The following is a 14,549-nucleotide window of genomic DNA, read 5'->3' as shown; positions in this document are numbered from 1 at the left end:
TTGTGAAATTGGGCAATAAAGATTACACCTACCTTGTATGGTTTTTGTGTAAATCAAATGAGCTCATATTTATACAATGACTTAGAACCATGTGTGGTGTATTGTAAGTACTCTGCAACATTAGTTACTATTATTATCATTGTTATTTATCACCATCTCCATGACAGATTCATGTTCCTTAGACTTACAGTAAATCTCCCAGAGATGCCCAGGTATGAGCCAATATATTCTTTATAGGAAGTACTTTAGACAAATCTGAATATCTTAAACAATCAAAGTATCTCCTTCTCACTTCAAATGCATAATTAGCACTCTTGACCTCCTTGGCAGTTTTTAAAATGGAACTAAGCTTAATAACCAAAATTCTCAAGACTCACTAAATACATATGAGCTGAATAAAAAAATTAACATATATTTACTGAAAACCTATTATATGCCAGATACAGGGGATTCAAAAAAAATTTTAAGTCACCCTTTCTTTTCTACAAGAGTTTACAATCTAGTGGAGACAGGCAGATAACCATTTGATTCCCATACAGAGTGTTAAATGCTTAACACTTTCTTTCAAAATTTGCATTGGCTCCATTCATGCTTTTTTCCCTGATCTGTCAGTCAGAGCAGGGTCTTGGCAAATTAGTGAAGTAGGCACAGTTTGTCTTTGGCTCCTTCCCGCTCCTCTTGAGACATTCCCTTTCCCTTCTCCAGGAAGTCCCTTCCTCCTCCAGGCAACTCTGAGTCCAGTTGTAGGATTGAAAACAAATGGTTAGAATCCCTGCTGATAGTTGTTTTTTTTTTTTTTTTTTTTTTCATAATATAAGAATTTTCCCCTCCTGAGATTTTTTTTTTTTTTTTAATGTTTTGTTTTTTCTGGAGTTGGTGAAAGATCCCAGGACCTAGGACAGGCTAGGCAAGTCCTCTACCACTAAGCTACATTCCCAGGCCAGTAAGTGCATTTTTATAAGGAGCTTCTGAACATGAAACACTGTTAGAGCTGAAGGAATGAATCCCCACAGGAAGAATTTCAGGCTACCAGCTACCTGGGAGGAACAGTCTCTTAAGTACTGGCCAGTTTTCATTCTCTGTTGTGATTGCTTTTGCCCCATCTCCATCTTCATTTTATTTTCCATGCTTTCTGGGTTCAAATATACACCGAATAAATAAAAATAAATTGTAGAGATTTTCATTATTGCTTGCAATTTTGCTGTGTTGCTGGACAAGAATTTGGAACACTGAACCTTCAACCTATTTTGCCCCTTTCTGACAGGATGTTTCAAGTCCCCTTTTCCACTAAACACAATTATCATGCTTCATCTTCACCACAGAACTCTTACTTCTGTTAAATTAAAACATGCAAACCTTTAATGGGAAAAAGGCATATTTTATTCGTTAATGAAAAGGCAAAACATGCTCACAATGCTTTCTATTCAAAGGTTGTGTTGTGGCATTGTTGTGCCTGTTTTTGTCCTGCATAAGAGAAGCAGGTTCGAACAGGCTAGCCTAGTATTAGAATTTATCTCTTTTCATGCATAAGAAGTTCATTCTTTTAGAAGTTAATCCTTTTCTTTACAAGGGACATACTATCTCTTTAGAAATTAATCAGTTTTTGCCTTCACATTTGGTCTTGAATTGCCACATAGCATTGTTCCCCTTTCTACATCATTTGTTATAGCTAAATAGAGGCCCATGAATTGCTGCAGCTGCCTTTAAGTGGGCATTTTTCTTCAGCTCATAGAATAAGCACTGTGTGTATTCTTCCTTCACAAACATTTTTTTTTTTTTAAGTTTCAATGATGGTTTGAAAGAATATTCATTTTCCATTGGAATTCAAAGCGGCACAGTGAAGAATACAAGTCCTGAATATATAAACAGTAACAGTTCAACGGCACAAGAAAATTACTATTTGTGAAATTCAAAATTTTCTGAACACTAAGCCATAAAATAAATCTTTTTTTTTCACTGACTTTCATGATCATTTTCAGTAAGACCTAAACAAGAGGGCCCAACAACAGTTCCCTTTTTTCTTGGAAAGCAATTGGGAAGCAAATGTATCAGATATTCTCCAAAGAATTTAGTTAAGATGAGTGTCTGAAGCCCTGGCCTTCATTTTCTGCTGTGGAACTCCACCATGGCGAATGACTTCAGGGAGCATTATCACTAGATGACAAAGCACACATGGTTATTTGAGAGGAGAAACTAGAATGATTTTGAGTCTAAGATGGCATCAACCACTGAAATGGACAACATGGAGTAGAGGGTAGAGGAAGAAAAAAGCAGAAAGAGAAATAAAAGTAAAAAATTTTTTAGTTCAATTATTGTTTTTAGTTCAATTATAATCAATATAGAAAATGAAAGTTTGTCTTCAGAGTCTATTAGTATTTACTGTCCCATTTGTACCACTCAGGCAAGAAAGAAGAAACATTGTTGTAGCTCTCCCTTGGTTGATTTCAGATCATTCTGGAAACATTCTGGTGAGGTGACGGAGGACGCAGCTGTGTTACTTGAAATCTGTCTGGTAGCTCAGAAAGGATTATGGATAGTTGCCTGCAACCTAACAGTCTCTACAACACAGAGAAGCCAACCTTGAAATCACAGAACCTTAAGACTAACAGGGTTGTCTTAAGTCAGCCTTCCATCTAATATCTAAATAGTCTACAACTTCTTGATAAGTGATTGTCCATCCACTGTGCTCCACACTGCCAGTGACCAGATTCCCACAACCTCCTCCCATGGCCCATTTCCTCAACCACATGACAGCTGACTTCTGAAAGCCTTCTGCCCCAAAAGAACAACAATAAAAAACAACTTTTCTAGGCAAGAACCATACGTCTTCTAATGACAGGACTGAAAAATAAATTCCTTATTTTGCCCTGACTTAAATTCTTATGTCTGTAGTTTCAAATATGAAGAGATGATATTTTCTCATCCTCTATTTGGCTTCAATATTTTTTATGAAAGTGTGCAGCTCTTTTTAACAAACATGCTATTTCAGTAATCCCTTGAATTTTTCGTTCAAAGTTTGCATGAGTCCTTTCCGTGGTAAGATAACATGCTAAAAATGACTGGCAAGTAGGTTAATATTAGTAGCAAATAAACTCAACCAGATATGAGAATGAAAACTTATGATATCAAGAGAGAAAGAATTCTTGCCAGCTGCAGTGGCTCACTACTGTAATCCCAGCATCTCGGGAAGCTGAGGCAGGAGGATAGGGAGTTTGAGCCAGCCTCAGCAACAGTAAGGTACTAAGCAACTCAGCGACACCACGTCTCTAAATAAAAAATACAAAAATAGGGCTGGGAATGTAGCTCAGTAGTCAAGTGCCCCTGAGTTCAATCCCCGATACCCTACCACCACCACCACCAAAAAAAGAAAAAGAATTCTTAGCATTTACAGAGGGGTTTCTGAAACTCAGAATGTCCAAAATATCACTTGGTTAATTAGGAATCATCAGTTTATTGCTAAGGTAAATTTCTCATTTTCCAACTAGACAGACGGACATCACTCTTCTTCAACTAAACTTGAAGTGCACAATCCCAATTTCCTGCTCTTTACCTAGTTCATGTTTGTGTACCAAATAAGAGCTATGTTTAACTTGTTACTAAAGTTTCCTTCTTCTGTTTTTTTTTTTTTTCAATGAAGACCTAGTTTTACTTGCACATTTTTCACGAGCATCAAATAGTAGGTGATCTTTCAAGCTTGAACAGCAACAGTTGTATCGCTGAGGAAGGATTTCTTGTTTCAAACTGTCTAGATAATGATTTACAGCTATTTTTGGTAATTCTCAAAATGACAGCTCCTTGAATTTTTCTGTATGCAGAAAAATTTGCTGGACTAGCATCTTTCAGACCCTGGGAGGCTCATCCCAAACCTTGGCATGTGGAGACAAGGGAATGCCATGAAATTCTTACTCCAGGGGGAACTGACCTGTCCGGCATTATTTTGTCATACATGTGAATGTTTGATGAGGTTACCCCAAATGTCTGTGACCTCCTGAGGCCTGGAATTTGTGAGACAGGATGAACCTATGAACATATAGGCTTTCAGCATTCCAAGACCACAACTGGTTTGACAATAGTTGAGTTCCTCTTAAAAAAAAAAAATACAAACACTACTTTGTAATATCTATCTTCATGAAGTCCTTAATATATGGTTACTAAAAAAGAGAAAAGATGCAAAAGGGCAGAAAGTAATAATTAACAACATTTGAAATTCTGAATGTTATACAAAATGCATGTGGGTGCCATGGCTCTTGGAAGACATAAACTAGGGAGTCGGGGAATGTAGAAAAGAAGCAATAAGAGGGGAAGGGATAAAAAACATAATAGGCAAGATAGGGAAGTAGAAAGAACTTTTCTTTAAAGTGAGGAAAAGAAAATGTTTTTAATACCTTTCATTCATCTCTTTACCTCAATGGATCTGCATTATCTATAGGATAAATTTCAGTCTCTTTAAGCTGATATTTAGTCTGTTCCATGATCTGGACCCAACTATCTCTCCAGCATGTACCTCTGATTTACTTATTGACTGTTCCTTGGACATTCCTTTGGGGTTCTTATTTCCTTGCCTTTACTCTCTAAAGAAATTCCTGTGTACCTCTGTGTACCCTCCAAGACATGACTCCAGGGACTGCATTTAGACATTTTATACAGGTAGCACTTAATGACCTTGTTCTCTCTCTCTGAATACTCCTCAGAGTTTTATCTAATGCCCTACTCAGATAATCCCCTGTTCCCTTGACAACAGTGGTGGAGGAGAGATGGTTTATTATAAGTGCTCTGACTCTATATTAATTTATATGTATTTTGTATGCATGGTTTGCTTGTATTTTGTTTATGACATGGGATTTAGACAATTACAAAAACAGCTCTTCCTGATAATCTTCATTGTGCTACTGCTATCAGATACATGTCTTCACTTCACTAAACTCTTGGAAAATTTTTCCTACCCTGTCAGTTTTTACAAACACTCCATTTTGATTGAAGCCAGCATCTAGTACTACAAGTAAAACAATGAGCCAACAGCTTTTACTGAGTTGGGGTTTTTTTCCACATTTTTTATTGGTGCATTATAGTTGTCCATAATGGTAGAATTTGTTGTTACACATTCATACATGAACACAATATAACAATTTGGTCAATATCATTCCCAGTATTTTCTCTTCTCTCTCCTCTTCCCTCCCACTGGTCCCTTTCCCTACTGATCTCCCTTCAATTTTCATGATACCCCAGGATATCCCACCTTTCTTTTCCTTTTTTCTCTCTAGCTTCCACATATGAGAGAAAACAAATGATCCTTGATCTTCTGAGTTTGACTTATTTGGTTTAACATAATGTTCTCAAACTCCATCCATTTTCCTGCAAATGACAAAATTTCATTTTTATTTATGATTGAATATGTGTGTGGTGTATACATGCATTTTCTTTATCCATTCATCCATTGATGGACACCTAGGCTGGTTTCATAGTTTAGCTATTGAGAATTGTGCTGCTATCAACATGGCTATGCATCACAATAGTATGATGACTTTAATTCCTCAGGGAAAAAATACCAAAAAGTGGGATAGCTAGGTCATAGGGTGATTTCTTTCCTAGTCTTTTGAGTAACCTCCATACTGATTTCCATAGTAGTTGTACTAATTTACAGTCCCACAAACAATGTAAAAATCATCATTTTTCTCAACATCTTCTCCAGAATTTATTATTCTTTGTGTTCTAGATGACTGCCATTCTGACTGGTGTGAAATGAAATCTCATACTGAGAGCTTTTAAAAAAACTTACCGTGTAGAAAGTATTTGATAAGAGTTTCTATTTTTTGCATGATGAGAAAGAATACTGAATAAAAAAGATTTAATAACAGCAGTAGGACCTCAGCATTCATATATACTTTATATGAATATAAAGTATATATGAATGAAGATACACAGGAAAAAAACAGATATCCAGGAGCTAGGATGAAAAGGCTTCACTTTTATAGAGCAGTACCAAATGAATTCCTGCAGTTTCCAAGTTTAAGTGCGGCTTTGTCTTTAGAAGTTGTCTGCATGTGGGCATGGAGAAGTGTGATGACCCTTTATCACTCCAGGGACCTCCATAAATTAACTGTTTATGTCAGAGATAGTCAAGAAGAGAGGCTCAAGAAGACAGTTTATTATCACCCAACACATACTTGGACATTTCAAAACCAAAACCAATAAGTGGAATCTATAATATTAGCCAAAATTCTAGAAAGAAAATTAACAAAGATTTTTGTAACACCAATTTACTCCAAGGAGCCAATCCTATTCTCTTTAAAAAAAATCTATATCCTTGCTAACCCCTGAGAATTAAAAAAGACTGCAACTATTTTCATAAGTATGAGGACGTTATGTTTCTACATACTGAAATTAAATTTGGCAAGATGGTCACCAAAATGTTATCTGTAAAATTTTCCAGATTATGACTCTTAGACATGTGGTTCATTCACAGACAGTCTCTAAGCCCTGAGTATAAGCCTGAACTTGAACATTATGTGAGCTTGATGCCCACAGCAGTCACACCGCATGTGCCCTTCCCAAGGGCCTCCACCATGGGAAATAGGGATATATATGCTCAGGAAGTATAAAAAGAAACAGGGTCCTCAACTTCCACATATGAGAGAAAACAAATGATCCTTGACCTTCTGAGTTTGGCTTATTTTGTTTAACATAATGTTCTCAAACTCCATCCAATGAATTGGTGACAATTCATTCCAATGCCTGAAGCAATAGTATATCAAGGTATTGATGTGGCTGTTTCCAAGTTTGTTGAATTTTAGTGTTTGGCCACTCTTAAGTACATGTTAGTAGTTCCCCTTCTGTTACAATCAAAATATTTTGGATACAGTGAAGTAAACTTTGCTCACAGACTCTCCTTACACCATGGTTCACTCTGGTTCCTCTTCCTGGAAGGTGTCTTTCCTCTGACCTGTTAGAAATGATGTTTGTCAAGGGTTCAAATCCCAGCATCTCTCCTAAAGCCCTTCACAACTGCAACCCATGGTGACATCTGCATCTTCTCAGTTCCAACATCATTTTTCTTCTTAGGCATTTATGTATGACTTATTTATTTCTTATTTTTTTCTTACATAAATCCTTTTCTCTAACTATACTATCTCCCTCTGAGCAAGACAGTGTAGACCAAACAGTGTAGCGTAGTGATTGTCCCTTGCAGATACTTGTTAAAAAAAAATTGCTGACTGGTTTGTATAATTTGTGACCTTTATGCTGAGTTACCCTTAACATTGTCAAGGAAAAAAAGAACGCTCATGGGCTGGGGTTGTGGCTCAGTGGATGAGCACTCGAAGGGCATGTGTGGGTTCAATCCTCAGCACTGCATATAAAATGAAGGTCCCTTGACAACTAAAAAAAATATGAAAAAATAGATAGTTCCATATATATGAACACCATTCTGAGCTGTTTTACAGTTTTCACATTTACAGTTGTGATTTCAGTATCAATAAATACACCTTGGTACTGGAAACCATGGCAATTCTTAGATACTAGCAGATAGTACGGATGATCCAAAATATTAATTTATCAATGAAATAATGCCAAGAAAATTAAAATTATCAGATGCTCTACTAAAGTATTCTTCTCTGTGAAAAATACTATTTTAATAAACCCTCAAGTACTTGACTGTAGGGTCAAAAGAAAATGCCTAATTATTGTGACAAAATGTATTCAAAGCCTTAATGATATACATATTTTGACCCTTCAATTTTACTTCTAGAAAACACATTCAAAGGAAATGATGATTTACGGATAGTCATTAGAGTATTAAATGTAACATATAAAAATAATTACAAGCCTAAATAAGAACAAAATAGATAATTATTTAAATAAATTGTACATCACATAAGAGAGCCTTAAAATGTGTATTATTCAAGAATATGTCATGAAATGGAAAGAAAGCAATATATTATATGAAAAAAGTCTTAAATATAATTGCATTTTTTAAAGCCTTAGAAATATATATACTCCAAATATTGATATTAATATCACTTTGTTATGAGATTTCATATTTCTAGATTTTTTTGGTTAAAGAATAAGTAAATGTAAAAGTATCTAAATTTTACTTAAATGCTTAGTTAGAACGTCAGAATTGCTCATTAGGGTCATAGATCTATAGCCAAGAAAAATATTATTTATTATTTTGAATTAATCACATATAAGCTAAAGAAAGGATCGTTCCTGACTTCTTTAGTGAGCGGGTGTCTCGTGGCTTAAGCCAACCAATGCCGGGGGATAGTGGGGAGAATGTCGTTCCCTGGCATCACTGGTGCTCATGACTCTTGCTCAATGTTGTCTGTAGGTCCACGGCAAGTGCATGTGCAAGCACAACACGGCAGGCAGCCACTGCCAGCACTGCGCACCCCTGTACAATGACCGGCCCTGGGAGGCAGCTGATGGCAGAACAGGGGCTCCTAAGGAGTGCAGAAGTAAGTAACAAGCCCACCATGCTCAAACTTATCTGTGGACTCCTTCTTGTCTCTAGAATCACAGTATAAAATGGTAGGTGAGACACTACAACCTACACAAACACAGCCATCCCCTGCTCAATTTGACTCAACCACTGGAATTAGGACAGTGTGCACAGTTGCCAATAGGACTGACTTGTGTTGCCTACCTGCTTGGACACTCTGTGAGACCTAAGCACACTCCTGGACAATTTGATATTAAACAAACCTTACTAGACACAAGAGCAACTGAGTAGACATAAGAGCAATTTTCATAGCAGAAATGTTAAACTATAATTCATGAAACTATCTATTCTGAATTCAGCTCTCAAAACAACCCCCCAAAAGTGGGTTGTGTTAATTCTATTTCAGGGATCAGGAAATGGACCCCCAGTAAGATGAAGTGTCTTTCCAAAGTTAGTAAATGAAAGAATTAAGACTTGACAAAGGGGCTGGGGATGTGGCTCAAGTGGTAGCGCGCTTGCCTGGCATGCGTGCAGCCCGGGTTCGATCCTCAGCACCACATACAAACAAGGATGTTGTGTCCGCCAAGAACTGAAAAAATAAATATTAAAAAAAAATTATCTTTTTAAAAAAAAAAAAAGGACTTGACAAAGTCCACTGACTCAGAATTGGTAGGTTTTTTTCCCCCCAGAATATCATAATGCCTTCTTTTCAGTATGACACTTGAAATGACAGATCAGATTTGAAATTAAGCCAGTAAGAATGAGATTGCTTTACTAGGAGTAACTTTGGGTTTGAGATTGGAGATTAGATAGGAGAGTAGAAAACATGGTATTATGAAACATTTTTCTCTTTGAAATTTAAATGTTCAAAGAAATGCACATGCCCATAGTAATGTTTACACTCAATAGATTTAAAGGCAACTACCGTGGGTAAATTTGGGAGAAGTCTCTTCCCATACATAATTTGGAATCACATTGATTTATTTTGTTTCTAGGAAATGTAAAGGATTTCCTCTAAGCATAAATCTTAAATTATCTCATAATATGCTTTTTAAAGATACAAATCTAGTCAAAATATCATAACATATCAAGGAAACAATGAAAAACAATACACAAATATTTTCACATACAGTTGGCTTCCAGGAAAAAGTCTAGATTCTTATTTTAAATCACTCATCAAGAGAATCTAAAGAATTTCTCCTAAATTCCTAGAGTGCCATTCTGGTCCTTTTTGCAGAAACTTACTGTACATCTAAGTACACACAGAACACAGAGACGTGTCCCCCAGTGCTACTGACTGAAGATCTCAGAAATGCCACTAAGAAACGGTTACATAAAGCAACACTGTGGGCCTCTTCTCTAAGGAGATTGAGGTTTCTGAGGCAGACTACCTTATACTCACCACAGGGACAACAGCTGAGGAGTGGACCTCATGAAATAGAAATCAATCTGCTGGCCAAGTTGCTATTCTCTTCCACCAGAAGTTTCCTTCCAGACTTTGGAGTGAGCATAAATTCAGACTCAGATCTGCAATATAAATTGCCATTTTCAAATAATGTCTGGCAATCTTGGTTTTTTCCTAGTAAGATCAAAAGACTCAAAGTGATGACCTTGGGAAGTAGCAGGAATGGAAACAGTGAAGTGTTACCATCAAAGAGGCGGGGAAATGGGTAACCACTCAAATAGTCTTTGCAAAATAAATTCCAACCCCAGTTGACAAGATAACCAAAACATCTCTGTCTGGCCAGACAACAAATCCACACACTATTGACTTCATGCATAGCCTAACACTTATTTTTAATCAACAATATATAATGAAAAATGGGAGGATATGGGGAGCTGCTCTGAATGACCATGCCTTCCAGTCCTGAAGCACAAGGCTCTGACCAATCACCATACTCATGGTGGCTTGGGTGTTGACCCAGCTCACAGCAAGGCGGTCTTCTTAGGAGGCAGACCCCTGAGGTTGAGTTACACTCATCTGTTCCCTTGTAATCCTTCCCCTTCTGCCCTTTTATGGACAGAACTTTCTAAGAACAGTGCCCTCCCCCACCCCAATAAAAGCTGACTTCCAAACGTGCTCTCACTGTCTCATTAGCCTCTTGTGACCTTCTCTTGCTCTCTCTTTTGGGGAGCCTGAGGCCGAGAGCCAGGGAAGCCATCCTTAAGCTTGTGTAAAGGTAAATTGTATCTTGCATTTTATTTTGTGTCACTACAAATTCACACGAGAGCTGCCCACATTTGTCGGGGGTGGCAGAAGGATAGATGAGAAACTTTAAAAAAATAAACTACTGAAGGCAAGGATAAAGAACATAAATAGGTACGAAGAAACTAGAGTTCTCAGCTATACCATTTTTAGATTCTTTCTATTCTTGTACTGTAGTTTGGCGAGGCAGCCAGCGCCTCATTTGGGGGTTCTTTTTCCTGCAAAGGAAGGTGTAAGCCACCTGATAAATTAAAGTCTAGAATAATTAGTTAAACAAAAGACAAAGTCAGAAAGATAGTTTCAAAAGGGGAGCACCTGATAGGTCCATCCCACACCGAAGCTGGAGCTGAACAAATAGAAAATGGTTCCAGTGGTTTATTTAAGGGGGTACATCAAAGGCAGGGGTAATGTTTCAAGAGTGGAGTCTTGCTTCGTGATGTCTTGCAGTCAGCAGATTGGTTGGCATCTTGGAAGGTCACACCCATCTCAGAGGGCTGCGCAGCTATAGCAGGTCACCCCATCTCGGGTGCTATGTGGAACATGGGAATTCACAATGTCAGTCATACACGAGGAAATGTCCACTGGAAGTAACCGAGACAACAGATTATCCTGTTCACTAGGCTACAATGTACAACATAGTCCACACACAGCCTATGGACAGCTCTCAATACTGTACACTCTTCATAAAAACTACAAATGAAATAAATTATCAAGCAGCTTGTCCTGTATTTTTTTTTACTGCAGTGCTGAGATCAAACCCAGGGCCTCCGACATGCTGGGCAAGTGCTCTACAACTGAGCTATACATCTGGCCTTCCCATCCAACTTTTAATTACGTGAATATAAGAGAATCTGTTGCTATATGCTTAATTATTTGAGTTCCTCCTCTGCTTCTTTTTTTTTTTTTTTTTAATCCAGCCTGCAAGTGCAATGGGCATGCTGATACCTGTCACTTTGACATCAGTGTGTGGGAGGCATCAGGGAATCGCAGTGGTGGTGTCTGCAATAACTGTCAGCACAACACAGAAGGTCAGCATTGCCAGCGGTGTAAGCCAGGCTTCTACCGTGACCTCCGGAGGCCCTTCTCTGCTCCAGACGCTTGCAAAAGTAAGCCAACTCTTGGTGCCTAGAGACAAGGATGGCTTGTACAAAAGAGATGAGTCTTCCCATCCTTGTTTTGCTGGTCCAAGGAACAGAGGTCATGAAATTGTCAAACAGTATACTCATGGATAACAGTTAATTTCCTTGTTGTTAAGGGGTAAGGATTTTAAACATGTTAGGTGAAACAGTTCAATAGTCATACTCCTTTTCATGCTCCATGAAGTAAAATTATTTCCTGTAGCATCACATTTTGGAAAATAAAATGAGCAATAAGAGAAAAAAAAATGAAGAGGGAGAGATCTTTAAAATGCTCTTAAGAATCCCTATATGAGTAGGGATTGAACTCAAAGTGATGACATACAGAGTAGTTATCTACCCATGCTTTCATCTCTATTGGGAACTTGAACACCTGAAAAACCACAGGTTTGGGGTTTAGTATGCACTGTGGGTGACACTGCTTTTGTGTGTCTCTGTATCTTAACTAATTTCAAGCATAGCAAGGATTTCATGCCCTCCCCCAAAATATTAACTTCTCATAGAATGGGTTCTGCTTCTTTGTTGGCATCACCCCAAGAAGATTATTTGAAAAAAAGATTGAATTTTAAAATATCAACCTAATTCATGTGACATTAACAGCAACATGTGAATATGAAGAGTGCCTTGCAGAGCTTATATAATATACACTTAATGTGGATGAACAGCTCATCTAACTACATCAGTATTTAAATGTCTATCAACTTGGAAATTGTCGACAATCATGCCCTTCCTTTCCCTACCAAGGACTCCATGTTCTATCTCAAAAACAGGGACAGGAAGAGAATACAATGAAAAATAAGCATTTAAAACCTTGAGGGTTTTTTCTTCTTCCTTTTTAAAGGAAAAACCAAAGTGCTCTTAAAAGATACATATTTTTAACTTCAGGGAAAAGATATGAAATATACATGCAGTGCCAATGGGCTTGCTGTTCCAAGCTTTGCCTCCGAAGTAGTGGAAGGTAGAGAGTATGGCACCATTCACTTTCAATATCAAGCTCTAAAATTTGGGTGTGTCATAACATTTCTCCAAGAATTCTATTTTATTTCTGCTCCTTGTTGGTTCTCAGATTCATTTTAATAGGTTTTAAACAGATCTAGATTATATGCCTTCACTGCCACTTCGCTGTATGACCACTATGCCAACTACTGAGGCTCTCCCCTTGGACTTCAACTTCTTCATGTATAAAATTTCTCCCTGGGGACTGGGGCTCAGTCGTAGCACACTTCCCTAACATGTGTAAGGCACTGAGTTCGATTCCCAGCACTGTGTATAAATAAATAAAATAAAGATCTATCAATAACTAAAAAAAAATTTTTTTAAATTCCTCCCTATAATGTCATAATGAGAAAAAAGATATAATATGCATATTAGATAAAGTATTGGTCTGGGTTTGTGGCACTTACCTAGCATGTGTGAGGCACTAGGGTTGATTCTCAGCACCACATTAAATAAATAAATTGTATCCACTGTAACTAAAAATATTTTTTAAAAAGATAAAGTGTTTAGCATATTGCCTGTCAGATAGGAAGCCCTAAAAAATGAAAACTAGTATTATAATAACTGCTGTCCTACAAGCCAGAAAGTGAGAAATAATACTACAGGGTTTCTGTACTTTATTAAAAATACCTTATGTCAAAGGTAATTACTGTAAATTCCATAGTACCTTAGGGTCTAACTAAAGGCTACTTATCTGCATGTGCTGCCTAAAAGGACTGCTAATAAAAGTGCCTTCACCTAGAGCACATTCAGTCCTGACATTATTTGTACAAGGTAAGTTTAAGTGAATAGATATGTGTATGTGTATATCCCATAGCCTCAGACCACTAGTATAAATATCTAAAAATCAGAATGTATCAGTTACCAAGCAGAAAAAAAGAGGAGAAGATTTGTCATTTAGTAATCTAGATGACTGTCTTGTACGTCATCAGACAGCATTTTAAAAAGATACTATATTGTATGTACTTGAAACAGTATGTTCTACATTGTACCTGATGTACTTACTCATTTATTCATTCAATTTAGTGATTGCATTTTAAGTGCCTATTATGTGCCCAGTGCTTAGGACACATCAAGAAAAAAAGCAAAGATCACTGCCTTTGAGGAGCATATGTTCTAGCAGAGGAGACAGAAAGTAAATACAATTGCTAAGTTGGTAATATGCAAGGTGATACATTCTGGTATCATTAAAAATTAACAAAAAAAAATTAAGAGGGATAAAGGGTGAATGGGTGATGAGGGTGGGCCTCATTGTGGGAAATGTGAGCAAATATTTAAAGATGATGAAGAAGTTGGCTGAATGTTTAACTGGGGGAAGATCATTTTAGGCAGAAGGATACCTAGAGCAAATGTCCCAAGATATTTGTCCACAAGTAATTGATAGTCAATAAATATCATTTGGTATAATTTTCTAGGCCCAAGCAGGGCAATTATGAAAAACTAATGCCTCTTTAGTTCTTTTAGCATGATTTGTAGGAGATGGATGGGTTAGTACAGAATATCTGTAATTTCTTCTTCCCTTCTCTGGACAGCCCCTACACTACTAGGTAGACTCCCCATGGAAGATGTGTCCACATGGGGCAAATGTACCCGCTTCTCTAGGTAGGTTTTCCCTACTGGCATCTTCTTCCAGAATATTACTGTGGCCTTTCCTGAGTCTGTAGTAGAGTCCAACAGATCCAATTCTTCTACCCCAATACTCTCCATAATGTATTGTTTGACTAGCAATAGTTTATGGCATTTCATTATTAATATTTTCATGTTACTAACTCCT

The 14,549-nt window shown here is 37.3% G+C and overlaps 1 protein-coding gene across 3 annotated transcripts in view; it reads left to right on the top strand.

The window, feature by feature from the left end:
• Ntn4 (netrin 4) overlaps positions 1-14,549 on the top strand; it is a 117,457-nt gene that overhangs the window by 53,177 nt on the left and 49,731 nt on the right. For 2 of the 3 annotated variants that reach the window (XM_076853217.1, XM_076853216.1), the window contains exons 4-5: positions 8,327-8,453; positions 11,561-11,749. In XM_076853217.1, the coding sequence (XP_076709332.1) occupies positions 8,327-8,453; positions 11,561-11,749 (316 nt within the window). The remainder of the gene's footprint in view (positions 1-8,326; positions 8,454-11,560; positions 11,750-14,549) is intronic. The other variant, XM_076853218.1, reaches the window with a different exon arrangement.

This window comes from Callospermophilus lateralis, chromosome 4 (genome assembly GCF_048772815.1).
Source record: "Callospermophilus lateralis isolate mCalLat2 chromosome 4, mCalLat2.hap1, whole genome shotgun sequence".
NCBI classification, from domain to species: Eukaryota; Metazoa; Chordata; class Mammalia; order Rodentia; family Sciuridae; genus Callospermophilus; species Callospermophilus lateralis.
Note: the sequence above shows the minus strand (reverse complement) of the source record. Positions and strands in the feature narration are given on the sequence as shown.